The 27,672-nt window shown below is 40.8% G+C and overlaps 1 protein-coding gene across 2 annotated transcripts; it reads left to right on the top strand.

The window, feature by feature from the left end:
* Positions 1 to 2,724: 2,724 nt before the first annotated feature.
* LOC118724458 (PEST proteolytic signal containing nuclear protein) lies at positions 2,725 to 27,212 on the top strand. 2 transcript variants are annotated; one of them, XM_036447719.2, is made up of 6 exons: positions 2,751 to 2,870; positions 6,819 to 6,991; positions 7,067 to 7,229; positions 9,823 to 9,897; positions 21,225 to 21,280; positions 25,412 to 27,212. In XM_036447719.2, exons 2-6 carry the CDS (start codon positions 6,936 to 6,938, stop codon positions 25,536 to 25,538), a joined length of 477 nt encoding a protein of 158 aa, XP_036303612.1. In that variant the 5' UTR covers positions 2,751 to 2,870; positions 6,819 to 6,935; the 3' UTR covers positions 25,539 to 27,212. The 2 variants fall into 2 exon arrangements, with proteins under 2 accessions (XP_036303611.1, XP_036303612.1); XM_036447718.2 differs by lacking the exon at positions 6,819 to 6,991 and having other exon boundaries at positions 2,725 to 2,870; positions 7,015 to 7,229.
* The last annotated feature ends 460 nt before the right edge of the window (positions 27,213 to 27,672 follow it).

Genomic DNA, 27,672 nt, shown 5'->3' on the forward strand with positions numbered 1-27,672 from the left:
GTAAATGGGTTGGAAATGTTTTGTTTCTTCCTGAATGGAATTCACTTGCTCTTTAAAGAGTTGTCTTTAGAAACTACCAAGTATTGTATCTTTCCCCAAATTATTAAATATCTGCAAACTTTGGAAATATATTTTGTTTACATAAAAAAAGAGCTTTAGAAAGTAAAAAAAGTTGTCTAAGTTTGTTAAGCCCAGTAAAATAGTTGTACCATTTGTGTGGTTTTTTTATGAACACATGCGTCTCAGACTCCATTTTCCTTCTTAAATTGTTCTTTTAGCCATTAAAAGGGGAACCAGGGTGGTTGGCAGGAGGACCAGGCTGGCTGTCAGTCCCTTGGGATCCCCAGCTCAACCCTGGCTGCTCTGGGGCTCAGGCCGGCAGGAAAGGGGGTTCTTGCTACTTCACCTCCATGCACATGTGGCTGGTTGGGGGCTCAGGCCAGTGGGAAAGGGGCATTGGCGACTTCACCTCTATGGGCGTGGGCCAGGCCAGCTGCTGATGGAACACATTGCCCACTTGGGGCTGCTCGTGGGCATGCAGGGCTGACAAGCTGCGGGGCGCGCCTGCAGCCTGCCCACGCTGGTGGAGGCGGCTTGGCCTGGGGACTGGTGAATGGGCAGAAGATGGCCCTAATCACAGGCTAGGCATAGGGACCCTATCATGATTTTGTGTGCTGGGCCTCTCTAAAATGTCGGATGGTAACAAGTGGTGGTAGTTTCTCTTCCACTCCTTCCCTCCCTCTAAATCAATAGGAACACATCCCTGAGTGAGGATTGGGGGGGGGGGGGGGGGGGGGACACGCAGTATCTACAAATAAATACATAATTTCACATTAAAAAGTCTCACATTTGTCTCTAAAAGTGAGAGTCTCAATGGGATGAGGACAATTATGTGATACCATAATAAAAAATTTTTAAAAGAGTCTGCATGATTGTGAAAATCACATCGGGGAAGATAAAACAAACATGAATTAATTGCCTGCTCTGTAAAATATTTTGCTGGGCACATTTACATATACTATCACAAATGAGGGACCGGGACTTCAAATCACCAAACCCCCCTGCTTTTGTCAGGAGACATACTTTCTTTCTCCATTCTCTAGACTTGGAACCTGAGGAGTCACCCATCCACAAACACTGAGCACCGTTCATATATGAAATGCACAGTACAAAATGCTGAGAAGAAGAAAATAATGGTCTCTGTTGGGGGGAATAAAGGTCTTCGTTGCCGAAACCGGTTTGGCTCAGTGGATAGAGTGTTGGACTGCAGACTGAAAAGGTCCTGGGTTCGATTCCTGTCAAGGGCATGTACCTTGGTTGCGGGCACATCCCCGGTGGAGGTGTGCAGGAGGCAGCTGGTCGATTTTTCTCTCTCATCGATGTTTCTAGCTTCCTATCCTTCTCCCTCTCTGTAAAAAAGCAATAAAATGTATTAAAAAAAAAAAGAAAAAGGTCTTCATTGTCAACTTTTGAGCCATGAAGGAAAACCACTTTTTTTTTTTTTTAAACACGTACTACAGGATAAAGTTACCAAACAATGCTATATAGAAATCATCTCACTTGGTCCTCATGACCGCCCTTTGAGGAGACACTATTATTTCTATTTTTCAGAAAAGGACATGTAGGTCCTGTTGACAGTAAGAAACCCTCAATATTTACTCAGCCAATAAAGGATAGATCAGGGTATTCAAAACCAAGTTCTGGCTCCTTAAGACCAGTTTCTGTCATACTATATTATTGGGCAAACCCAGCAACTCCAATTCCTTAGGCAAGGACTAAACCTTGTATAAAAAAGTATAATAAAGGGAAAATGAGGCTGAAAAGTTAGACTGGGTCCCAATTATAACGCTTGGACTTCATTCTGCAACACTCAGGCAGAAATTACTGCAGTCCCCACTTAAAAAAGTAACTTCTGTTAGCGATACAGAAACTGCAGCCTTTAGAAACGGTTTTACCACCTGGCTACCGTGTCCTTGCACAAATTACTCTTTGGCCTCAACTCACAATAGAGATAATTCCGGAGTGAGGAGGGATGGGAATGGTGGGGGGGATGAGGACAAATATGTGATACCTTAATTAAGGTGACCAGACGTCCCGATTTTTAACAATTTGTCCCGCTTCCCGCGGCGTTTTAAAAAAAAAAAGTCCCGATTTTATCTTTCCAAAAATCGGGACTTTTTTAAAACGCCGCGGGAAGCGGGACAAATTGTTAAAAATCGGGATGCCTGGACACCTTAACCTTAATCAAAAGAAATTTAAAAAACAACAACAAAAGATAATTGGGAACTGAACTCTCCTGGGGAGTCAACGAAATAGTGTCTAACACAAGAGGGCGCTCAATAAACGCTCATTTCCCTCTTAAGTCGCGAAAAATGCGGCCCTACATTTTTTTTCTTGGAGTAGGCAACGCAATCCAGCAACACCAAAAGGAGAGCCAGCTGGCTTAAGCTGCAACTGCAGCCCGGTCTGCAGAAACCTTACTCGATGCCACCAACGCCCCCGGTGATGCGCCCCCTCCCCTCACTTGTCCGGACCGTGAAGACGAACCCCACGTCCAGTCAAAAGCCCGCACCCGCCCTCACAGCGGCCGCCCCGCCTTCCCAGTCCTCACAGGGGCCGCCCCGCCCCGCCCCGCCCTCCCCTCTCTCCTTCCGGGGCCGCCGGGCTACCAAGTCGCTTGCAGTTCCGTTTTTCCTCTCGGGGCCGCTCTAGGCCGCCGCCCCGCCCGCGGCGCCGCATCTCCATGGTTACTGGGCGGGGCCGTGACGTCCTTGGCGCGGCTGCAAGGGAGGCCGCGGCGGGGAAGATGGCGGACGGGAAGGCGGGAGAGGAGAAGCCGGAGAAGCCGCAGCGAGCTGGAGCCGCCGGAGGTGAACACAACCCCAGCGTCGCGGGCCGAGCGGGAAGCTCTGGGTCTTTCTTTGGGCTCCCGGGGCGGGGGGCGGAGGGCGCGGCGAGAAGGGGCGGACCTGGCGCTCACCCGGCCAGGTGCTGGGCCCAGACGAACCCTGGGCCCGCCCGGCGCGGCCCGCGGGCACCCATCCGGGCCCGCATCCGCTCCTTGATGGGGGGGGGATAGTCGGCCCCAGGAGGCCCCGCCTCCGAGGAGAAGGGAGATGGGCCCCCAGAAGGGGAACAGCTCGGGCGGGACCCGGCGCGGCGGTGCCGCGGGGAGACGCGCAACGCCCAGAGCACAGGCGCGCTCCGCGGGGGCCTCCGCCGCGGCCGCAGGGCCGGCCGCTCGCCAGGTTTCCGCCCGGGCCGCCCTCTCGGTTACACCTGGCGGGGAGCCTGTGCTTTGCGCTGGGGAGGTGTGTGTGGGGGGGGGGGGGCGGGAAGGGGAAGGGACCCCGGCCTTTCCTCTCTTCCCCTGATTTTGAAGCCGAATGCGGACCCTGTCCCGGGGCGGGTCGAGGCGGCGGAGGAAAAGGGGGAGACCTTTGTCTGCCGCCGGCCGGCTGAGGCTGCGGGGTGCAGGGCTAGGGTTGGTGCCCTGAGCCAGGCTGTGGCCAGCTGTCTGCGGGCCCGATGCTTAGGCGCCCAGAGAGGCCCGTGGGACGCCTCCTGCGTTTTGGGGGCGCTGTAAACTCGGGCTGTCTTTGTTGCGCCCCCTCCTCCCCTGTGCGGGCAGGCCCCGGGCGTTCAGGAAAAGGAACGTAAACACCCCCAGCCGCCCGCCCTTTGTCGTAACAGAGGCAACTCATTGAACACGTGCGAGCTGGTCCTAGTGTCTTTAGAACGTTTTCGGCATTATTCTCTAACTCCCTCAAGTTCTTCCTGGAAGTAATTAATGTGGGGAAATACAGAACATTGATAGCATTGGGAGAGGCAACTGTTAGGAACTACCAATGTGAGGCTTAACGTGAGTTGCCTTGAGAAAAGTGTAATGTTCAGTTACTTTGGACCCACAATTTCCTTTTCTTTTTTTCTTTTTTTTTTTTTTTTATATATATGTACAGTGGTTATTAATTGAGCCCTACTCCTCCCTCCCCACTCCCCTGGCTATTTACTACCTAATTAGGGACTTTTTTTTTCTTCTCCCTTCAAAAATTGGCCTTGGATTCTATCGAGTAAAATTACATTTAAAAATTAGTTATTTGAAGAAAGAAATTGGTAGCCTCAAGAATCTTACTTGGCTATTAAACTGGCTTTTTTAACTCTCTTAGCTGAAAGTATAGATGTATTTAATATGCTGTCAAAGTATTGGCAGAATTCCGCTATATAATTTTTCCACCACCCCTTCAGTAGGGATAATTAGCTTTAGTATGAATATTGTTTTTGTTTTAGCATGTTTTTAGGGGGAATAGTAGTGATATAAAATTATCTTTACTAATTGGTATTAAAATTATTGTGGTCTCCTTATAGATGGCAGAATAATAACTCTTTATAATGTCTTCATAATTTGTCTCAGGTGTGCTTTCCTTTACAAAAAAAAAAGTGCTGTTGCACATAACTTTTTTTTTTTTTTTTTTAAGAGAAGGTACCATTTTGTTTATTTAATTGTGGGGATTTTGTTGTTTTAAGGGAGAGAGAAACATCTATTCTTTGCCTCCCTGGAATCAGCCATGTGTGGAAATGGCCTAATAGACATAGTATGCTTTAATCTTTAGTGTGCATCTGAGATGTAGGTGATGTTAATAGTATGCTTCTTTAGATGACAAAAATACAGACGTGAATATAATTGAGTTGCTGTGAGTTACTAATATTATAGTAAGAATTATATTTTCACTTCTCACTATTTATGCTTTAGTTTTTTAAGATTATTTTTTGTTTCAAAAATATTTTCTGGATAACAGGAGACCTAGAATTAGGTAAAGATGGGTTTTAAAAGAACAGGAAATCTTGACTAATTATAATCCTTGAGTCACAATTCAAAGAGCAGTTATACTACAATTAAGACTAAATGTTCTTTGCACTGTTTGTTTTAATTTATTTTCAGAATATCTATATATTCCAATTTGAAGAGTTTTCAGTTTTAGCTGTGTCTGAGTCACAAAGAAGTTATCACTGTTTGGGCTTACTGTAGATATTACACATCACTAGAACTAGAAATGGAAGGGGCTTGCCCTTGGGGGTGGGAGTCTCTGGAGGAGTCAGTCGGAGGAGGAAAAGGAGATGTAATACTTTAAAGAATTAAAAAATAACTATAAATAGAAAGCCCAATAAAATTTAGCATAAACTATTTTAGTTACAAACTTAGATTTTGAAAAAAATCTACATAATACTTTTATATTTTATTTATTTTAAATTTAAATTTATTGGGGTGACATTGGTCAACATGAACAGATAGGGTTCAGGTGTGAGTTCTGTGTTACAAGATCTGTATATTGTACCATATGCCACCACCCAAAGTCAAGTCTCCTGTCACCATAAACTGAGACCCCCTTTTTCCATCTCCCCCCTTCCCTCTGGCAACCACTACATACGTAATACTTTTTAAAAAGAAATTCTAAATTGAGTTCTGCATTTTAGCTATTGAATAGTAATCTAACTTTCTTTAGTTACTATTGTAATTTCATATCTGAGTAAGTAAATGGCACTTCCTGGGAAAATCCCAAAACCTCATCCTGCTTAATTTCTTTCCTACATTGTCATTACAACTCTCACCTCTTGTCCAAAGGAAATTAAAGAGTTCTTTTTCCTCTCAACAAAATCAGATGTTCTGTTTTAAGTGCTTATTAACTAACTAGAGACTCTACAATTCCAAACTATATAGATTGAGATATATAGCCTCCCCTTTTTTAATTAGTTAGTTGTCAGTCTGTGTTTACTTTCCTTCCCCTGCATTCAAGCTTTTTGTCATTTCTTAACCATCGTCAGGGCTGTCCCTTAGAGCAGTGGTCGGCAAACTCATTAGTCAACAGAGCCAAATATCAACAGTACAACGATTGGTATTTCTTTTGAGAGCAGAAAACTGACTTCTGTGCATGGGCCATGAAGTTTCAGTCGCACTGTACGTGCGGGCGCACGTGGTATTTTGTGGAAGAGCCAGACTCAAGGGGCCAAAGAGCCGCATGTGGCTCTCGAGCTGCAGTTTGCCGACCACTGCCTTAGGTGGTCATCTCTTTCTCCATAAATAAATCATCCACTGTAGCAGAACACATCCCATAGAGTGAATTGGTAAACTAGGGAAAGAAAATACGAATTTTAATAATAGTCAAACCTGTCTTATCTCCCAATATGTTCTTAAATAGCCTTGTATAACATACCTGAGATATTCAAGATGTGAACTAATTTATTTCATCATTTATTAATGAAAACACTAGCAAAATTACTGAAAAACGTCTTGTATGAATGCCTTTTGCTGTTTGAAATTATAATTAGCTCATCTGTCTTTCATGATTAAAAATAATGTATAAACCTAAGTATGATTGCTAAAAGCCCTTAAGGGTAACTTAAAACAGGTGATAATAACCACGATTTCAGAGTAGAAGTACTCAAAAGGTGATAACCTTATAGTCTTCTTTAAAGTTCCTTTACAAGTAAAGATTGTGTGAGATGTACATGAGGAACACATCACTCAAGAAAGTTATTCCAGGCTTTAATAATATTGTAGTTCAGGTAATGTTTATAACTAGGTAGTTTGTATAACTAATAGTACATTATTGAAGAATATTGGAACTTATTAGTCATGTATTCTATGATGTGACTAATTGCTCACAAACTAGTTTGTGTAAAACAATTTACAGATCTTAATTTCTAAACAAAATCCCTCAAATAACCAGATTATTGAACAACTTGCAGTGTTTAGTTGAAGGGTCTTTACTTTCTGTGAACTCTGTGTTTATAATTTTAAATTGCTCTGTATTTTATGCTAGTTAATTCATGGGAGCTTCTACTGCCACAATCTCAGTTCCTGTTATATACTCTAACAAACAGTGGAAGAGACTGTTGGGTCAGTAGGTGACAACTGCAGAGGTATCTTCCTTATAACGATGCTTTTTGAGGTTGCTGCTCCCGTCAGTCTGCTCAGTAAAAATAGCTCATCTTGGTAAGTTGTTTCGACTTCACCAGGACCTGAAGAAGAAGCAGAAAAACCTGTGAAAACTAAGACTGTTTCTTCCAGTAATGGAGGGGAAAGTTCCAGTCGCAGCGCTGAGAAGCGATCAGCTGAAGAAGAAGCTGCAGACCTCCCAACAAAGCCTACAAAGATCTCCAAGTTTGGATTTGCCATAGGTAGTCAGACGACAAAGAAAGCCTCAGCCATATCCATCAAACTTGGATCAAATGTGAGTTGTTATTTTATATATATGATACTCGTAATGGGTCTTAAGAATTTGTTTTGGAAACTGTTTTCACTGAGTTAGGTAAATGAAGTATAAAAATGTACATATAGGTATTTAAGGAGTTATTAGCTCCATGTCTAAGAAAAACCTGGATGAATTAACTATATCTTAATAAAGCTTTAAAAAAAAAAGGTTAGGAATATAAGAAACAACTACAACTAATAGCTTAGAATTTTCCTAAGTTGAGCAAAACCAGCTTTTTTCAGAAAGAATTTCAGCTTATTTTTCATTTTTTTTATTCTAGCAATATTAAAAATAATATCTCTAGAAATCATTTTATCTTAAAAGGTTAATATTAGCAAAATATTCCTTGATAAGAAGAGCTTCCTAATTATCTTATTTGGAGCTGCAAAGGGACCTTCATTGATATCCTGATAACAATACTTCCTTTTTTTAATATATTTTATTAAAAAAGAAGGGAGAGGGATAGAGAGCTAGAAACATTGATGAGAGAGAAACATTAATCAGTTGCCTCCTGCACACCCCGCACTGGGGATGTGCCCGCAACCAATGTACATGCCCTTGACTTGAATCGAACCTGAGACCCTTGAGTCTGCAGGCTGATGCTCTATCCACTGAGCCAAGCCGGTTTCGGCCTGTGACAGTAGTTCCTTACAAATAAACTTTTGATTCCTTATGGAATTTTTTGCACATGTGTGGTTTTTTTTAAAATATATTTTTATTTATTTCCAAGAGAGGAAGGGAGAGGGAGATAGAAACATCATTATGTTGAAAAGAAAAAGAAAAGAAACAAACACGAGTGATGAGAGTGAATCACTGATTGACTGCCTCCTGCACACCCCCACACTGGGGATCGAGCTTGCAACCTGGGCATGTGCCCTGACTGGAAATCGAACCATGACCTCCAGGTTCATAAGTCATTGCTTAACCACTGAGCCAAGCTGGCAGGGCTTGAGCCCTTATTTTAATATATAAACCATAAATCAATACTTAGAACTATGGAGTATCTGGAAAGTATTTGAAATATTAGATTGAAGCATATGAGGTTTAGAGATTTGACTTTATCTATTTTATATGGTTTATCCAAACAGATCTCTTCTTTAAGAAGAAAAGTTACTTATATGTTTTATTGCTATTAGCTTTCGAAAATAGTTACATTCTGTGTAAGGAGAAAAATTCTAAAATTACTTTTGAATTGTTTGTCTTTTCTGTGAAAATTAATGCTCAGTTGCTAAATCATATAGCTTTTTTCTGCATTAGATGTTCATTAAAAGATCTTTAAATCTGATATAGATTAAGTTTCTACTATATTAAGTTTGGGATGAATGGAGTTGACCGGGGGAGAATAGAGAAGGAAAGACAGTAAGGATAGAATTTAGGTTTCCTGTCATTTTAGGGGAGACAGGAGGGAGGAAAGAGTAAAAAGTTAGAGAATTCGGAAAATCGCCAATTAAAAAAAGTGTCACAGAAGCCAAGGTAAGGGTGTTTTATTTTATTTTTAAATGTATTTTTATTGATTTCAGAGAGGAAGGAAGGAGGGGAAAGAGAGAGAACCGTCAGTGATGAGTGTCATTGATCGGCTGCCTCCTGCACACCCCTACTGGGGATCAAGCCCGAAATCTGGGCATGATCCCCTGACGGGAAATCGAACCTTGACCTCCTAGTTCGTAGGTCGATGCTGAACCACTGAGAAACACCAGCCGGGCAAGGTAGGGATGTTTTTAAAAAGGAACTGGTGCCGGGCCGGCCAGCGTGGCTCAGTAGTTGAGTGTTGACCTATGAGCCAGGTGGTCACAGCTCGATTCCCAGTCGGGCACATGTTCAGGTTGTAGGCTTGACCCCCAGTGTGAGGCGTGCAGGAGCCAGCCAACCAGTGATTCCCTCTCATCATTGATGTTTTTCTCTCTCTCTCCTTCTTTCTTCTTTGAAATCAATAAAATCTATTTTAAAATAAAATGCAAAAAAGGAGCTGGTGATTAGAGTCAAAAGTAGCACACTTGTGGTTGGTGATTTATATAGTCAGGGTCACCTGATTCTAGTTGAGTGCGGAATCACGGAAAATGGTAAGGGAGGAAGCCAAATTGCAGTGGGTTGAAGACTGAATGGGTGGTGAGAGGATTGGGGATACTGAGAACAATTTACTTCAAACAGAAGAGATGCTATGAATGAAGCATGCTTATAGGGCAGGAAGCTACCTAGTAGAAAGACAATTCTTGGTGTCTTTTATGTTCCCAAGAATACACTGTATTTAATTTTAATGTTACAATGGGAAAGTATTACTGATAATTTTCTCTTACCTGTCCCAGGTGCCCCTTAGCTAAATGATACTAAATTGTAGGTCCTAACTAGGAAATCGTTTATAAGAGGGGGAAAATGGACAGTAAAGTAAAAAAGCTACCCATTGATAACGCACATTTTCAAAAGGAAAGAATGGATTTGTCCAAAGTTTTTTTCTGAGTTTCTTATTATTTCTATTAAAACATAAAGTTTAATATTTGATGACAAACTATCGATATATCATTAAGCAAGCCTGTATAAATGTTATGTCATACTCTTTAATATGTTTTTTCTTCAGAAACCTAAAGAAACTGTTCCAACTCTTGCTCCAAAAACCCTTTCAGTAGCAGCAGCTTTTAATGAAGATGAAGATGTAAGTTGACACCCAGTTTTGTTTATTTTACTTTGACCAATTCTTTAAGAAAGATGTTAGTGACAGATTATAGGTTGTATTAATGGTACTAGTGAATTTCCTTTGCAAGTCTGATCAGTTTCTGTGTGTGAGACAAATGCAAGATCTGGATGTTTCTATTATATTTGATTGCAGGGTTATTTAAAATATTATTAACTCTGGAGGGAAAGGAACTTAATCATCAATAAATGCTGCTTATGAACTAGAGGCCCAGTGCACAAAATTTGTGGGTGGGCAGTCCCTCAGTCTGGCCTGCACCCTCTCGCAATCTGGGACCCTTCTCTCCTAACTGCCTGACTGCTTGCTCCTTCCCACTTGGCTCCCCACTCCTTAGCGCTCCCACAAAGGCAGCCGCTGCACTGGCCAGCCATGAGCCCAGCCTCAGGCTGAGCGGTGCTCCTGCTGTGGGAGCACACTGACCACCAGGGGGCAGTTCCTATGTTGAATGTCTGCTCCTTGGTGGTCAGTGCTCATCATAGTGACTGGTTGTTCCACCGAAAGAGTCACTGGGCTTTATATAGATAGATAATATACGTATGTACTAGGAAGTATGTGGTATCCAAAAACAAATTGAATACTGCTGCCTTTAATAATTTTTATAGCTAAAGTCTTCAGTGATGAGACATTTTAATACTTTATTTTTTTATATATTTTGATGAGAGAGACATCGATGAGAGAGAATCATCAATCAGCTGCCTCTTGCACACACCCCACTGGGGACGTGCCCGCAACCAAGGCACATGCCCTTGACCGAAATCAAACCTGGGACCCTTCAGTCCCCAAGCCGACGCTCTCTCCAGTGAGCCAAACCGGTTTCGGCAGTGATGAGACATTTTAATAATACAAGTGATTCTCCATTTATCCCCATGAGGCAGCTATAGTGTTTTCTCCTTTTGTTCCTATGAGGAATAACAAATAGTGCAGGTGATTCTGCCAGAAGTTTCAATAAACTCATATTCCAGAGTAAGCATAAGATGCTGACGTGCTGTCTTAGGCAGTCCTACTCCCTTCATGCCCCTCATAGGGTCCCTCTCTTACCATGCTTATGAATGACTATGGAATTTTAAGCATAATTTTGACTTTTCCTTATACTCTGACTATAGAATCTAATCCTCATTTTAAGATGTGACCCCACTGAAAAACAAGTGTTACTAGATACATAAGTAATTGTTCCCAAAAGGATTCTGGATAAGAATTATACATTCAGCCGAAACCGTTTTTGGCTCAGTGGATAGAACGTCCGCCTGCGGACTCACAGGTCCCGGGTTCGATTCCGGTCAAGGGCATGTACTTTGGTTGCGGGCATATCCCCAGTAGGGGGTGTGCAAGAGGCAGCTGATCGATGACTCTCTCTCATCGATGATTCTATCTCTCTCCCTTCCTTTCTGTAAGAAATCAATAAGATATATATATTTAAAAAAAAAAAAAAAGAATTATACATTCAGAGGAGCACAAACACTGGGGTAGGAGTGATTGGGAAGACTATATAAGAGAAGAAATACGAGTTGGGTATTGAAACAGGTAGGGTTTTGACAAACCAAAGAATACTTTTATAAGCTCGTCAATTTTCAAATCACAGTGATAATACTAAGCAGCTCAATTTTCAACTGTGCTGGAGATTTTTGTAGAGGAGTTTTGGATAAATGTGAAATGCTCAGATCCCATGTCAGTAGGTAAAGAATAACTACTCATCTCTGTATTCTTCTTTGGACCTTTATTCATTCTATGATTTGAGTGCTTTCTATGTGCTAAGCACAGGAGATTGTAAAGATAAATCAGACCTGTTTCTCTAGTCTTTTAGAGCAGAGACTTATACATAAAATAGCTCAAAATAAAAATCAAAAGTACTTGGAGATGAAGTGATGTGGAATTCAGGGAAAGGAAGAGGCTGGTAACTAGATGCCTGAAAAGACCACTAGACTGGATTTTTTTACTGTTTGTCCAGTTGTTAACTAGTAGAAAGCCTGTGTTTTTGTGGGGGAGGTTAAATTTCTTTATTGATTAAGGCATTACATATGTGTCCTTACTCCCTCATTGTCATCATCATCCGTCCGCTCTTCCCCCTCACCCCCCACCCCGTTGTCTGTGTTCCTTGGTTAGGTTCATATGCATGTATAGAAGTCCTTTGGTTGATCTCTCCCCCTTATCCCCACTCTCCCCTGCCTTCCCTCTAAGGTTTGACAGTCTGATCAATGCTTCTCTGTCTCTGGATCTGTTTTTGTTCATCAGTTTATGTTGTTCATTATATTCCATAAATGAGCGAGATCATGTAATATTTATCTTTCTCTGGCTGGCTTATTTCACTTAACATAATGGTCTCCAGTTCCATCCATGCTATTACAAACAGTAAGAATTTCTTCTTCTTCTTTTTTTTTTTTTAATATATTTTATTGATTTTTTACAGAGAGGAAGGGAGAGGGATAGAGATTTAGAAACATCGATGAGAGAACAGCTGTCTCCTGCACACACCCCACTGGGAATGTGCCCACAACCAATGTACATGCCCTTGACCGGAATCGAACCTGGGACCTTTCAGTCCGCAGACCGATGCTCTATCCATTGTGCCAAACCGGTTTTGGCAGAATTTCTTCCTTTTTTACAGCAGTGTAGTATTCCATTGTGTAGATGTACCACAGCTTTTTAATCCACTCGTCTGCTGATGAGCACTTAGACTGTTTCCAAATCTTAGCTATGGTGAATTGTGCTGCTATGAACATAGGGGTGCATATATCCTTTCTGATTGGTGTTTCTATTTTCTTGGGATATATTCCTAGGAGTGGGATTTCTGGGCCAAATGGGAGTTCCATTTTTAGTTTTTTGAGAACGCTCCATACTGTTCTCCACAGTGGCTGCACCAGTTTGCATTCCCACCAGCAGTGCCGGAGGATTCCCCTTTCTCCACATCTCCCCAGCAATTGTTGTCTGTTGATTTGTTGATAATAGCCATTCTGACAGGTGTGAGATGGTACCACATTGTCCTTTTGATGTGTATCTCTCAGATGATTAGTGACTTTGAGCATGTTTTCATACATCTCTTATCCTCCTTCTGCCTTCTTTTAAAAAGTATGTATTTAGGTCCATTGCCCATTTTTTTATTGGGTTGTTTATCTTTCTTTTGTTAAGTTGTATGCCGGTTTACTCAGTGATAGAGCTGGTCGATGTTTCTCTCTCATCGATGTCTCTAGCTCTATCTCTCTCCCTCCCTCTCTGTAAAAAAATCAATAAAATATATATATTTTTTTAAAAAGTTGTATGAGTTCCCTGTAAATGTTGGAGATTAAACCCTTATCAGTGATAACATTGGCAAATATATTCCCCCGAGCACTGGGCTTTCTTGTTGTTTTGTTGATGGTTTCTTTTGCTGTGCAAAAGGCTTTATTTTGATGTAGCCCCATTTGTTTATTTTCTGCTTAATTTCCATTGCCCTAGAAGCAGTATCAGTGAAGAAATTGATTCTGCATATGTCTGAGATTTCCCTGCCTGTGGATTTCTCTAGTATTTTTATGGTTTCCCGTTTTATGTTTAAGTCCTTTATCCATTTTGAGTTTATTTTTGTATATGGTGTAAGTTGGTGGTCTAGTTGCACTTTTTTGCATGTACCGTATTTTTCGGACCATAAGACGCACCAGTTTTTAGAGAAGGGAAATGAAGAAAAAAAGATTCTGAAACAAATAGTGTCCTAAAATATTTTATGTGCATTAAAACCCAACATCACAGTCATAAACACATGTAATCAACCCTGTAAAGTAAACAGCATTTAGAACCATTTTAGAGCTGGGCAAGCACACAGAGACCACACAGAGCCGGGCAAGTAAAAAAACTTTTTTTTTTAAGTATATGTGTAGGCTATATTTGGACCATAAGACTCGGACTTTTCCCCCCCACTTCTGGGGGGGGGAAAGTGCGTCTTATGGTCCAAAAAATACGGTATTTATCCAATTTTCCCAACACCATTTATTGAAGAGACTGTCTTGACTCCATTGTATGTTCATGCCTCTTTTGTCAAATATTTATTGAGCATAGTGGTTTGGGTCAATTTCTGTGCTCTCTATTCTATTCCATTATCTATATGTCTGTTCTTGTGCCAGTATCCGTCTGTTTTGAGAACAGTGGCTTTGTAATACAGCTCACAATCTGGTATTGAGATCCCTCCTACTTTGTTCTTTCTCAGGATTCCCGCAGCTATTTGGGGTCTTTTTTTATTCCAGATGGATTTTTGGAAAGTAAGTTCTAGGTTTGTGAAATATACATTGGTATTTTAATGGGAATAAATCACTTTACCTTTTTGGAGGTGTAGTTTTTAAACTGTGAAATGCAGGCTCTGATTTTATAGATTTTTAAACTTTTTCAGAGTTCTGGTGTTCTCTTGAAATGTTTCAAGAGCTACTGTGCTGGAAGGTGATAATGCCTAACAAGCAGGGATCTGGTCTCCTGCCCTATTTACTTACAGCAATTCTTTTTCGTTTTCTTTTTCTTTTCTTTTTCCAGCATTTTTAAATTTCTTATTAAGTTATTACCTATGTGTCCTTATTCCCCCATTACCCCCCAGCCACCTCCCACTCATGCCCACACTCCTCTGTTGTCTGTGTTCATTTACTTATAGCAATTCTTGTATCTATTTGATAATTGGGAACCCAAGTGATATTTTGTTGAAGAAAAAATGTATTTCATTGCCCCATTCTCCCCAGGAATGTTTAAAAAGTACTAATATAATATTTACTGTTTTCTGTCATTTTGACATTCTTAACAGATTGTATGAGGACAATATAGGAAGAAGGAAACAGCATGTGTAAAAGTGGAGAGGCTGGCAATTATAAGCAGTACATAGTAGTAATTGCTTTCTTTATTTTGGGAGATTTTTTTTTTAATATATTTTTTATTGATTTTACACAGAGAGTAACTGAGTGAGATAGAGAGTTAGAAACATCGATGAGAGAGAAACATCGACCAGCTGCCTCCTGCCCACCCCCAACTGGGGATGTGCCCGCAACCAATGTACATGCCCTTGACCGGAATCGAACCCGGGACCCTTTAGTCCGCAGGCCGACGCTCTATCCACTGAGCCAAACCGGTTTCGGCTGGGAGATTTTTTTTGTTTATTTCTTATTTTTGTTGATTTTAGAAAGGAAGGGAGAGATAGAAACATCCATGATGAGAGAATCATTGATTGGCTGGCTGCCTCCTGCACGTCCCCTACTGGGGATCGAGCCAGCAACCAGGGCATGTGCCCTCTACCAGAATCAAACCCGGGACCCTTCAGTCCACAGGCCCATGCTCTATCCATTGAGGGCAGTAATTATTTATAAAGAAATTTTGGACAGGTTCAGGCAACACTTTTTCTCTGCTATATATGGTAATGATAGGAAGAGATAAACTTGTCCCTTAGATAAAAGAATGCATTGTGCCCTAACCGGTTTGGCTGATTGGATAGAGTGTCGGCCTGGGGACTAAAGAGTTACAGGTTCGGGAAAGAAACCAAGATGGCGGCATAGGGTAGACGCCCGAATGCAGCCTACCACAACAAATTTGAATTTAGAACTGAAAAACAGGGGAGGCATTGCCCTGAAGCGCCAGACGGCTGGCTGAGAGGAAGCTCTGCCATCTGGGAAGGAGAGAGAAGGCACGCTGAACCTCAGGAACTGTGAAGGACTTTTCTAAGGCGAGACTGACAGGGAACCAAAGATTGTCTGTGCCACCCCAAGACCCCGCCCTATTCAAGCAGAGTACGGAAACCCTCCTAGCTGAGACACTGCTGATCCTCACAGCCAATTGGCTTGGAGATCAACGCTTCCCAGTGATACCAACAATAAGCAAGGCTTAACAACAAGACTGCACACACAGCCCACAAAGGGCTACACCAAGACTGTCCACTGTAGGTAACTGGGAAGGCTGTGCTACTGGGCTCTACCAGAACACCTAGCACACAAAGCTGTTCCATCAAATCAGGGAGACAACTAAAATGCAGACAAGAGGAAGGACACAAAGGAAGGAGATGGAGGAAAAGAAAAGATTGGACATTGAGTTCAAAACTAAAGTTATAAGGTTGTTGAACAATATCCTAAAAAAGTCAGATAAAATAAATGAGACCTATGAGGGTATGAAAAGGGAGCAACTATACAAAGTCCTAAAAACAGACTGGAAGATCGCAAGAATCAAGACAAAGATTTAGAACACAAAGAGCCAGAGGACACTCCCCTGCAGCAGCAAGAAGATAAGAGAATCCAGAAAGTTGAAGATAGTGTAAGAAACCTCTGGGACAATTTCAAGCGAACCAACATCAGAATTATGGGGATTCCAGAAGAGAGAGAGCAAGATACCGAAAGAGTACTAGAAGAAATAGTGACAGAAAACTTCCCCCACCTGGGGAAAGAAATAGACTTATAAGTCCAGGAAGCCCACAGAACTCCAAACAAAAGGAATCCAAGGAGGACCACACCAAGACATATCATAATTAAAATTCCAAGAGCAAAAGACAAAGAGAGAATATTAAAAGCAGCAAGAGAAAAGCAGGTAGTGACCTATAAAGGAGCACCCATAAGATTGTCAGCTGATTTCTCAACAGAAACCATGCAGGCCAGACGGGAATGGCAAGAAATATTCAAGGTGATGAATAACAAGAACCTACAGCCAAAAATAATCTACCCAGCAAAGCTACCACTCAGAATCAAAGGACAGATAAAGAGCTTCACAAATAAAAAAAAGCTAAAAGAGTTCATCACCACCAAACCAGAATTACATGAATTGCTGAAGGAGGTTATTTAGGAAGAGGAAGAAGATAAAGATAAAAATTATGCTCAACAAATACGTAGCTATCAACAAGTGAATCTAAAAACCAAGAGAATTTAAAAATCTGATGAACAATATTAACTGGTGAATATAATAGAATCGGAGGTATGGAAGGGGAGTGGACTGACGATTCTCAGGGAAAAGGGGAGTGGGGGTGCGGGAAGAGACAACAAAAACTGCACCTATGGATGAGGACAGTGGGGGATGGGGAAAGGACAGAGGTTGGGGTGGGAACCTGGTGAAGGGGAGCAATTGAGGGGGGGAAGAGGATCACATTTGTAATAATCTGAACAATAAAGATTTATTTTAAAAAAATGAGAAAAAAAATACATTGCATCTAAAATCTATCTGGGGAGCATTTGAGATCTTGCTCCCCTGTATATGTTATCAGCTTGGCTCAAATAAACTTATATATAAAAAAATAATAATAAAATAAAAACATTTTCTCCATGCCCTAAGTAAAATTGACTAATTAGATTGTACCAAAATAAAGGATTCCTGTTTATTAATATTGACAAAGTTAATGAAAGTTGGAACAAGATATTTGCAAATGTCTAAAATCAACAAAGACAGGGCCCTGACTGGAACATGGTCCTGTACACCAAAAGTTTTTGGGATCGATTCCCAGTCAGGGCACATACTCTGCTTGGGTGCATGATCAATCCCCAGTCAGGGTGCATATGGAAGGCAACCAATTGATGTTTCTCACACCAATGATTCTCTCTTTCCCCCTTTCCTCTCTCTCTCAATTAAAAAAAAAAAAAAGTCAGTTTAAAAATACCAAAAATAATAAAACCAGCAAAGAGCGGAGCATATGAGATTTGGTCCCCAGCACATGCTAGTTTGTCTCAAAGGACTAATATCTGAAACCTACAAAATCTTTATCTGGTTCTTTTTCTGTAGAAAATGGTTATGTTACCTCGAATATATATCTGAGCCTGAAACATATTGGACAAAGGACATTCTTATATCTCTTTAGAGTCTAATTTCTTTTAGCTGGAATACCACAGAAGTGGTAGTGCCAGGTTCTCAGTGCTGCATATCAAAGAGCACATATTGTCAATATGTCCCATTATAGGCATCATTAACTTTGATCATTTGGTTAAAGTGATGTCTGTACTGTCAAGTCATGGTTTGTTTTTATGTTTTATTTTTCTAATTAAAATTTACCTTATTGGAGATAATGGTTTGAGAGGTATATTAAGCATTTACTCTTTAAAAAAAAAAAAAAAATCTTTATTGTTCAAAGTATTACATATGTCCTCTTTTTTTTCCTTCAGTCTGCCCCTACCCTGTTTCCCCGAAAATAAGACAGTGTCTTATATTAATTTTTGCCCCCAAAGATGCACTAGGTCTTAGTTTCAGGGATGTCTTATTTTTCCATGAAGAAGAATATGGTACACATTTATTGTTAAATGAAAATAAAGGAAATTTATTACCTGTATACGGTACGGTAGTTGTCAACACAAACCAGACAAACTGTGAATCCTACAGTATCAAGAATTTACTCATTTATTCAATGACAATCATGTCATTATCTTCTGGAACATCATAACAATCCAATTCCTGAATTTCCTGGTGAATTTCTTGTGACCCCACTTCTTTCAGAATCAGTGGACCAAATCTCTCATGTTTAGCAATAGCACTGTCTTTAAATGAGCTTCTTGTCAAGGTAGCCTGCTCGCGGTACATTTGCAATGCAACTGTCAGTGGTTTTCTCCCATGAATTCTTCACCCAAGTCACAACTTTTTGCAGTTTAGATTTCACAAAGTTTCCACGCTGATTTCTCTCCATTCTATTTTCAATGTAGTCATTAATTTCCATGCGCAAATTGTCTTTGAATGGCTTGTTTATTGCAATATCAAGAGTGTGGATTACTGAAACTGGTTTGGCTCAGCGGTAGAGCATCGGTCTGTGGACTGAAAGGGCCCAGGTTCAATTCCGGTCAAGGGCATGTACTTTGGTTGCGGGCACATCCCCAGTGGTGGGTGTGCAGGAGGAAGCTGGTCAATGTTTCTCTCTCATTGATGTTTCTAGCTCTCTATCTCTCTCCCTTCCTCTTTGTAAAAAATCAATAAAATATATATTTTTAAAAGAGTGTGGAGATAGGCCGTCATTCCTGCGGTTATCATTATCTGAATTATTTTTCTTTCATGAAGAAATGTCTTCATGTCTTTAACAAGGTGAGTGTTGACTGCATCCCAGACTAGCAGACCTCTTTGGCTCCCTTGCATAACAAGCAGCAGCATTAAACCGACCCACTTCCTTATAACTGCTTGTGTGGCCCAGGCTTTTTCAATTTCAAGAATAAAAATGCCCAAAACACATTCAATCTTTTCCTTCTTGCCCTTAGAAATGATTAAAGGTGGGATTTTAGTGCCATCCAGACGATTTGCCAAAATACAGGAAACACATGCACTCCGCTTAATGTCACTGGTTGCTAGATGCCAGTCGGGGCGGCCCTAGCAACCAGTTTACGGTAAATTAATTTTCATTCTGAGACAAAGCCTAGGAGGCCCTTATTTTCGGGGGGATGCCTTATATTTCACTCAGAAGGAAACCTGTAAGTAGGTCTTATTTTTGGAGGATGTTTTATTTTCGGGGAAACACGGTACTTACTGCCCCATTGTCTGTGTCCATGGGCCATGCATATATGCATGCAAGGTCCTTGCTTGGTTACCTCCCACCTACTCACCCACCCTCGCCTTCCCTCTGAGATTCCTTACTCTGTTCCATGTTAAACATTTACTCTTGAGTGCTAACATCCATTGGTGATTCTTGCCAGAATCAGTTGTTATAATTTTACCAAATGACTTTTCTCTTTCATCCTCTCTCTGTTTGTTACTGTTCAAATGTGAGGTTTGGGAGCAGATTCTTCTTGTGGGTTCTTGTCCAACGAAGTTGAAGAATTCGTGGACAAACAGATTTCTTTAATAAAAATGTAGACGTTTATTAGAAGCAGATACAAACTTCATCTAGGCATTGGTGTCCCAAATGGGAAAAGACTTGTGCTCACTTTCTCCCTCTCCTCCCTCCCTCCCTCCCTCTCTCTCTCTCTCTCTCTCTCTCAAATCTAAGTAATCTGAATCTACTGAGTCTTTATCTCCTGTGCTTTCCTCATTGGTCACTGTGCTGCATAGTATTGGTATCAGAGCTCAAAACCCACTTGGTGCTCCCCTCTTTCTCTCCCCTTCTCTTGCAACATTCCTCTATCCTTTGTGAAAATAAGATCCTTCCCAATATCCTGTGACTTTTCTTTATCCTCTGTGAATGTATGTCTTCCTTCCCCCTTACCCTGTGGCATTTTTCTGCCCTGTAAAAGTAAGATAAGCATTTCGGTGCCTCCAAGCCCCCATCTGTGCATTCCTCTCCCATGGACCCTCTCTCAGTTGTCCTGGCTGGAGATGTTTTATTACCCCTATGGCTCTCCCAACTGCCCAGGTCAGGCTGCTTTTAATTGCTCAAGCCAGAAATGCCTTCATCCTTTCTGGACTTTCCCTTCTCCTCTCCTCCCCCCTCTCCCCGCTTCCTATCTGCCTAATTAAGCTGGCTAGCTAACCCCTATCACTGTAAAGAAGAGTTTTCCCTTATTTATATGTGTGGTGGGTTCATGGATTCTTAGTTTATTTATTTGGTTATGATGCTCTAATTGTCCCAGATTTAACCAATAGAAACTCCTTTAATCTTAAGGACCCCCTTTAAAAAAAATATTTAAGCTCATCGACAAAATTTATACTTAAAGACTTACATCATTGTAACTTATCCATAACTATAAATAGGGGGAAATAGCAAGGAACTTTCAAGATACCTTTTAGTCAAGGAAGCATTTTTGAGAAGGAACTGTCTAGGAAAATGATTAAGAGTCTTTGCTTTGGCACTCTATTGTTTTGCTGTTTATTAGCTTTTTTACCTTAGACAAGTTGACCTTGTTTATTTCACCTGCAGAGTGGGAATGATGATAATCATGTACAATTGTTATAGATTTTTAAAATATTATGCATATTAAAGCATTTAACACAATGTATAGTACATAATCAACAAATGATTTTATTTTATTGATTTTTTACAGAGAGAAAGAGAGAGGGATAGAGAGTTAGAAACATCAATGAGACAGAGATATTGATCAGCTGCCTCTTGCACACCCCCCACTGGGGATGTGCCCGCAACCAAGGTACATGTCCTTGACCGGAATCGAACCCAGGACCTTTCAGTCCCCAGGCCGTTGCTCTATCCACTGAAGCCAAACCAGTTTCGGCTCAACAAATGATTTTAATTCTAGAATATCTAGTTTTCACCAAAAACTTCAATGCAAAACTAGCACACTAGAAGTATATTTATTTTTAAAATGTAGTTAAGATAATTTTCTTCTTTTATCAAAATTTACAAAATTAAAAATGCTAAAAGACTTAGATATAGAATTTTGCATATTGTAATTAAGTGAATTTAATAAATCTATATGCAATCATCTCTATTAACTTCTGTTTTTCTTTTTTATCCCCAGAGCGAACCAGAGGAAATGCCTCCAGAAGCAAAGATGAGGATGAAGAACATTGGAAGGTATTATAGTTTTTCATAAATATTGTAGAAAATTATGGGGAATGACGAGCAAGGATAAATTATACATAATCTTTAAGTATTCAGGCTTTCCTTGTGTATTCAGCATAACAGTTTTGTGAGGGTTTTTTTGTTTGTCTTTATTAGTTAATCAGTGATGAGTATCTTTTTTTTTTTTAATAAATTTTTATTGTTCATATTATTACAAATGTTCCTTCCCCACCCCCCCCACCCCCCACCATTGCTCTCCTCCACCAGGTTCCCATCCCACACTCTGCCCTTTCCCCACCCTCCATTGTCCTCATCCATAGGTGCACAGTTTATGTTCAGTCTCTTCCCACACCCCCCACTCCCCTTTTCCCCAAGAATCGTCAGTTCACTCCACTTCCATACCTCTGATTCTATTATATTCAACAGTTAATATTGTTCATCAGGTTTTTTTTTTAATTTCCTTGGTTTTTAGATTCACTTGTTGATAGTTACATATTTGTTGTTCATAATTTTTATCTTTATTTACTTTCTCTTCCGAAAGAACCCCCTTTAGCAATTCATATAATTCTGGTTTGGTGTTGATGAACTCCTTTGGCTTTTTTTATTTTATTTGTGAAGCTCTTTATCTGGCCTTCGATTCTAAGTGATAGCTTTGCTGGGTAGGTTCTTTGGCTGTAGGTTCTTACTATTCATCACCTTGAATATTTCTTGCCATTCCCGTCTGGCCTGCATGGTTTCTGTTGAGAAGTCAGCTGACAATCGTGTGGGTGCTCCTTTATAGGTCACTACCTGCTTTGCTCTTGCTGCTTTTAATATTCTCTCTTTGTCTTTTGCTCTTGAAATTTTAATTATGATTTGTCTTGGTGTGGTCCTCTTTGGATTCTTTTGTTTGGAGTTCTGTGGGCTTCCTGCACTTGTAAGTCTAATTCTTTCACCAGGTGGGGGAAGTTTTCTGTCACTATTTCTTTCAGTATGTTTTCAATATCTTGCTGTCTCTCATCTTCTGGGAACCCTCATAATTCTGATGTTGGTTCGCTTGAAGTTGTCCCAGAGGTTTCTTACATTATTTTCAATTTTCTGGATTCTCTTGTCTTGCTTCTGCGGAGGAGTGTCTTCTGGCTCTTTATGTTCCAAATCTTTGACTTGATTCTTGCGATCTTCCATTCTGTTTTTAGGACTCTGTATAATATTTTTTATTTCAGACAATGTATTCTTTATTTCTTGTTGATCCCTTATCATTTCTCATTGATTCCTTATTAATTCTAGTTGATCCCTTTTCATATCCTCATAGGTCTTATCGACCTTTTCTAGGAAATTCTTGAAAAACCTTATAAGCATAGATTTGAACTCTATATCCAGTTGCTTTTTGTCCTCCATTTCTTTCGTTTGTGATCTATTTTGTTGTCGCATTTTCGCAGCTTTCCTGATGGGGAGGAGTTTCAGGGTGGAGCCTACAGCCTTGGCTTCCGTCATCCCCGCCCTATGTGGCTCCTGAGACTCAGGGTCCTTCAGTACTCGCTGCAAGCGCCTCTGAGGGAAAGGTGCCCTTGATTTTCGCCTGCTACCAAACAGTCTATGCTCTCCCCCAATGAGCTCAGAACTGGGGTTCAGTTCAGTTGGAAGTGGGATTGGAGGTGGTGTTCAGAGCAGTCTGGAGCCCTAGTCTCCTTCCCTCTAGGGCAATCCCACGGCACAGCCAACTGTCCCTTCTCTGCGCGCAATGTGCACGCCTCCGGGGCCTCCTTTCGCCGCTCCCCCGGGGTTCCACCTTACAGCCCAGCTCCCTATGGATGAGCCTGGGTCCCCGAGTTATGGCCTAGAACTGGGGTTCAGAGCAGTTGGAACTGGGGCCCAGCACAGTCGGAGCTTTAATCTCCTTCCCGCTTGGGAACGCCAGCCAGCACCTTAGCCGCCCCTTCTCTCTGGCTCTATCCTCTCTGCGCGCACCGCGTGTCTCCGTACCTTAGGTTTTTACAGCTCCTCCGCTCTTCCTTCTGGTTTTCTCCTTGCTTCTTGTTGTAGAATTTCCAGTCAGTCGACTTTCCTGTAGTTCTGGGTAATGTCCATTTTATATTTTAGTTGTATTTTATTGAAATTGTTGTGTGCGGCTGCGGCTAGGTGTTTACCTGGGCAGCCATCTTGGATTCTCTCAGTGATGAGTATCTTAAGAAAATTAACAATTTAAGACTTTTTTTTTTTTTAGATACATGTAATCTATATATATTTTACTTTTTTTTTTTTTTTTAATAAGAAATAGCTATGAGCAATGTTCTGATCTAAAATTAATATTGGATTTTTTTCTGGTATAAAAAGAAATGGCTTTGACTCATTTCATTTATGATATTCTCACCACTTAATCTTAATCATAAATACCCTTTTTTCCATGGTCACTTAAATGTCAAAAAACAAAATAAAGCAAAAGTATTTTAATTTTTCTTTATTGTTTCTGTTGTCGTGGAAATGTTAATTTTAAATTAGCTATCCTAATATATAAAATATATATCCTAATACATAAAAACCCAGGGTTTGTAACGACTGAAGGCTCGACCAACCAGAAGTCAGTCCTGCAGTTAGTGCTAGGTGGCCGTGGCCGTAGCTGTGGGCGCAGCAACCTAGCACTGACTGCTGAGAGGGCTACGGATCAGACCTGAAGAGAGGCCGGGGGGCGGGGGGGGGGGGGGGCCTGGGAGGAGAGAGGCAGGGTCTGATCCGAAGCCTCCATATCAGCTGTTGCCTCTCTGTCTCTCCGGGCTTTGCCAGCAGCCACGCCTCAGTTTCTCTCCGGGCCTTCTTGGGGGGCTGCTAATCAGCCCCACCTCTCTGATCAGGCCCAGAGATAGGCCTGGAGACACTTACTGGCATAGAAGCCAACCAGTCAGAACTTAATCTGGGTGAACTGCAAAGGCAGAACCTAAGGTGGGGACTGAGGAGGGGTTTTAAGGGCAACAGCTGTTTGGTGTAAAGTGTAAGAAAGCAGTTCAATTTTTTTAATGACTGGTTTGGCAGTATAATGCATATGGCTGGCTATCAGTCCAGATTAGGGATTATGTATTTTTGTCAGCCAGGAGCATGTCTTCTGCTGGAAAAGGCTCTCTTCCTTGCCACCACTGTTCCCCCCCACCCCCCTATTCTATATAATCTATACTACTAAAATCCTATCCTATATAATCTATACTACTAAAAGGACAATAGCTAATTAGCCCAAATTCTTTCCAGGCATCCAACTTCCTTCTGGACAAAGCCATGGTAGTGGGGGCAGAGGCAGTTAGGGTTAATCAGGCCAACAGGGGAGGGCAGTTGGGGGCAAGATCAGGCCAGCAGTTAGGGTCGATCAGGCATGGCGTGGTTAGGCGTCAGTGGTTGTAGATTGCGAGAAGGATGTCCCACTCTCAGTTTAGGCCTGTTGGGATCAGACATCCCTCAGAGGCTCCCCGACTGGAGAGGTTGCAGGCTGGGCTGAGGGCCCGCCCCTCCCCCACGCCCCTTGCATGAATTTTGTGCACCGAGCCACTAGTTCTATATAATAAAAGCCTAATATGGTATGCATCCAGTCAGCTGTTCACCCAATCATAGCATAATATGCTAAGGGTGCTCAACCACTGATGTGCACTGACCGCCACGGGGAAGACACTCTTACCAATAGATTAGCTTGCTGCTGGGGTCTGGCCAGTCAGGACTGAGTGAGACTGGCAGGAAATGCCCTGGAGCACTCCCACAGTTCCTCCCTGGCTGGCCAACCTCCTGTGTCTCTCCCTGGCCCCAATCGTACAGAGTGGGGTCCCTCAGCCTGCCTGTGTCCTCTCACAATCCAGAACCCCTGGGGGGATGTTGGAAAGCTGATTTTGGCCTGATCCCACAGGCCAAGCCAAGGGACCCTCCCACTGGTGCATGAATTCCTGCACCGGACCTATAGTGTATCATCACCTCAGATGTTAAAACTACAAATTTATCCTCCTTAAGCCTGAATCTGAAATTTTAGAACTGGGTCTATGGAAAGGATATTTTTTAAAACCTTTGTAGGGGATTCTGATGTTCAGCCTATATTTATAATAAGCGCTAAACAAATGTGTTTTGAATGATTAAAAACATGACCCAAAAGGCTTTGTATAACATTTTGAATAAATTTCTTTTCTTTTAACACAGGGATACACCAACATCAGCAGGACCAAACTCCTTTAATAAAGGAAAGCATGGGTTTTCTGATAACCAGAAGCTATGGGAGCGAAATATAAAATCCCATCTTGGAAATGTCCATGACCAAGACAATTAAAGGATATGTTTTGAATTGGGGCATGGGTGGGTGTAAAGTTAAAAGGAACAGTTTCCTTTTTAAAGAATGATATAAGACTATCTTTGGAGCCGCCTTTTTTTTTTTAAGATTGAGTGGTACACTAATAAATGAGAGTTTGAAATTAGACGTAATTTATGTTTTATATACAGATTTCAAGACATTTGCTAATTTTGTAGTTTCATGTAATTAGTTTCCAAAGGTTACAGATAATTTAAAAAAAAATCAGAAATGGTACCTTTCTAAGAATTGCATATTTTTTTAGACACAACTATTAGCACATTAAGAGGGAAGCAAAAAAGTTATTGTCTGTTTAAACAGCAAGCAATTACTCTAACTTAACTCCCTTATCAACCTAAACTTTCTGGCTCCCAGGAACAGCCTTATAAAGAGGGAGTATGTATTGGGAGGAAAGTGTTACTGGAGTATTGACTGAAAGTGAATTGGATAACATTAAAAGATTGCTTTTTTTCCTAATGGGCATTTGTTTTGTTTCAAGTCAAACTAGATATTGCATTGCTATCAGTGGATACAGAGGCTTAGCTCTTTAAAATAATTTTTTTTAATTTTATGTATATTGTTGAGTATTTGATATAGCCCACTTCACCTTAATGGGTCTCGTCTGCCTTCATTAGTCTACAAAGAACAACCGTTTGCTACCAAAGTAAATCAGTATTTGAATGTGCTTCTCTTGGTTTTGTTATTAGCTTAGTTCCTGTAAGCATTTCCACCAGTCTTGAGGCAAGTCATAGGAAGCTGTTTCTTTTAAAATACAAACCACCACCAAAAATTTTAAATGTACATAATACTTAAATATTTGGCTGTTTTTATTTTTTAAAAGGTAACACAGCAAAAAAGCAACATGGTGTCAAGATGGAAAATAAGAAAGATGCACTTTCTGTAATTTTGTCATACCATTTAAGTTACTAATTTGTGAATTCCATTTTGATTTGTACTTAACTATAGGAATCTTTATTTAATACAATAAAATGGTTTATTTTAAGTGTATGCATATTAACCAGTGGCCTCTCAAAAGCACATTTTCGATATTGAAAATAGAAAGAAAATGCATCTTTAAACATTTTATGGACTCTTTGACCACATATACTTTGTTAGACCTATGTGTTTAGGGTTTTGTTTTGTTTTTGTATTTTTGTATTGTATATGAATTCTTTTTTAATGTGACAAACACATCTTTAAAGGTATAGTCATAGATAAAAGAAAAATGCAGTATAATGATTTCCTTGAAAACTTCTACAATGTTAAATTTGCAGGCAGCTTCAGACTGTCTTAATGGTGGTAACTAATTGCAAAGCTCTTTTAAAAGGTAGTAATTCCAGAGAAGCAGTCTGTATATATTCCTAACACTTTGTTAACTTTCATTTATTAGAGTAAGTCCCAAGAAAAACAATGGAAATGTATATAGAACTATTAGTTCTTAACTACTTGATTTAATGATATCAAGATACATGAATTTAACTTGCTTTAATGTAGGCAAACTTTTCATTTTTGTCTATTTTACTGTTAAAATAAAATCCCTCTCCTGCATATTCTTTTCTTGACTCAAATGAAATATTAGCCTATGGTCAAGATGGGAGAGAGAAATAACCGAGATGAATGTCTTTATTAAAATACCAATAAATTTGTCAAACTCAATAGTGTTCTTATTTTCTCTTATGCTTAATTGTTGCTGGGTGTTTTTGTTTGTTTGCTTGCTTTTTAACAAAGGTTACCATTGTTGCTTTTGCCCAGATGGTTGACCAAGGTAATGAAAGGTATTTAATTATTGTTCATTAGACTCTTACCTAATTTAGCATTTAGTTCTATAGCATCCTTCTCTTCCTCCCCTGCCAGAGTGTCTGTCTGCCCTGTGCTGTAGAAAGCCTGCCAAAGCATATCTAGTGCTAGAAGGTATTCTCTTACTGGTGTCTACCATCCATTAGCTCTACATATTTTCTTTGATTTTTAGTGGGAGAGGAAAGGAGAGAAGATAGAAACATCTCTGAGAGAGAAACATTCACCTGCCGCCGCCTGCACGCACCCTCACTGGGGATTGAGCCTTGAAACCAGCAGCCTGCTGGTGCATATAGGTCAATGCTCAGCCTCTGAGCCACTC

This window comes from Pipistrellus kuhlii, unplaced genomic scaffold (assembly GCF_014108245.1).
Source record: "Pipistrellus kuhlii isolate mPipKuh1 unplaced genomic scaffold, mPipKuh1.p scaffold_m20_p_2, whole genome shotgun sequence".
NCBI lineage: Eukaryota > Metazoa > Chordata > Mammalia > Chiroptera > Vespertilionidae > Pipistrellus > Pipistrellus kuhlii.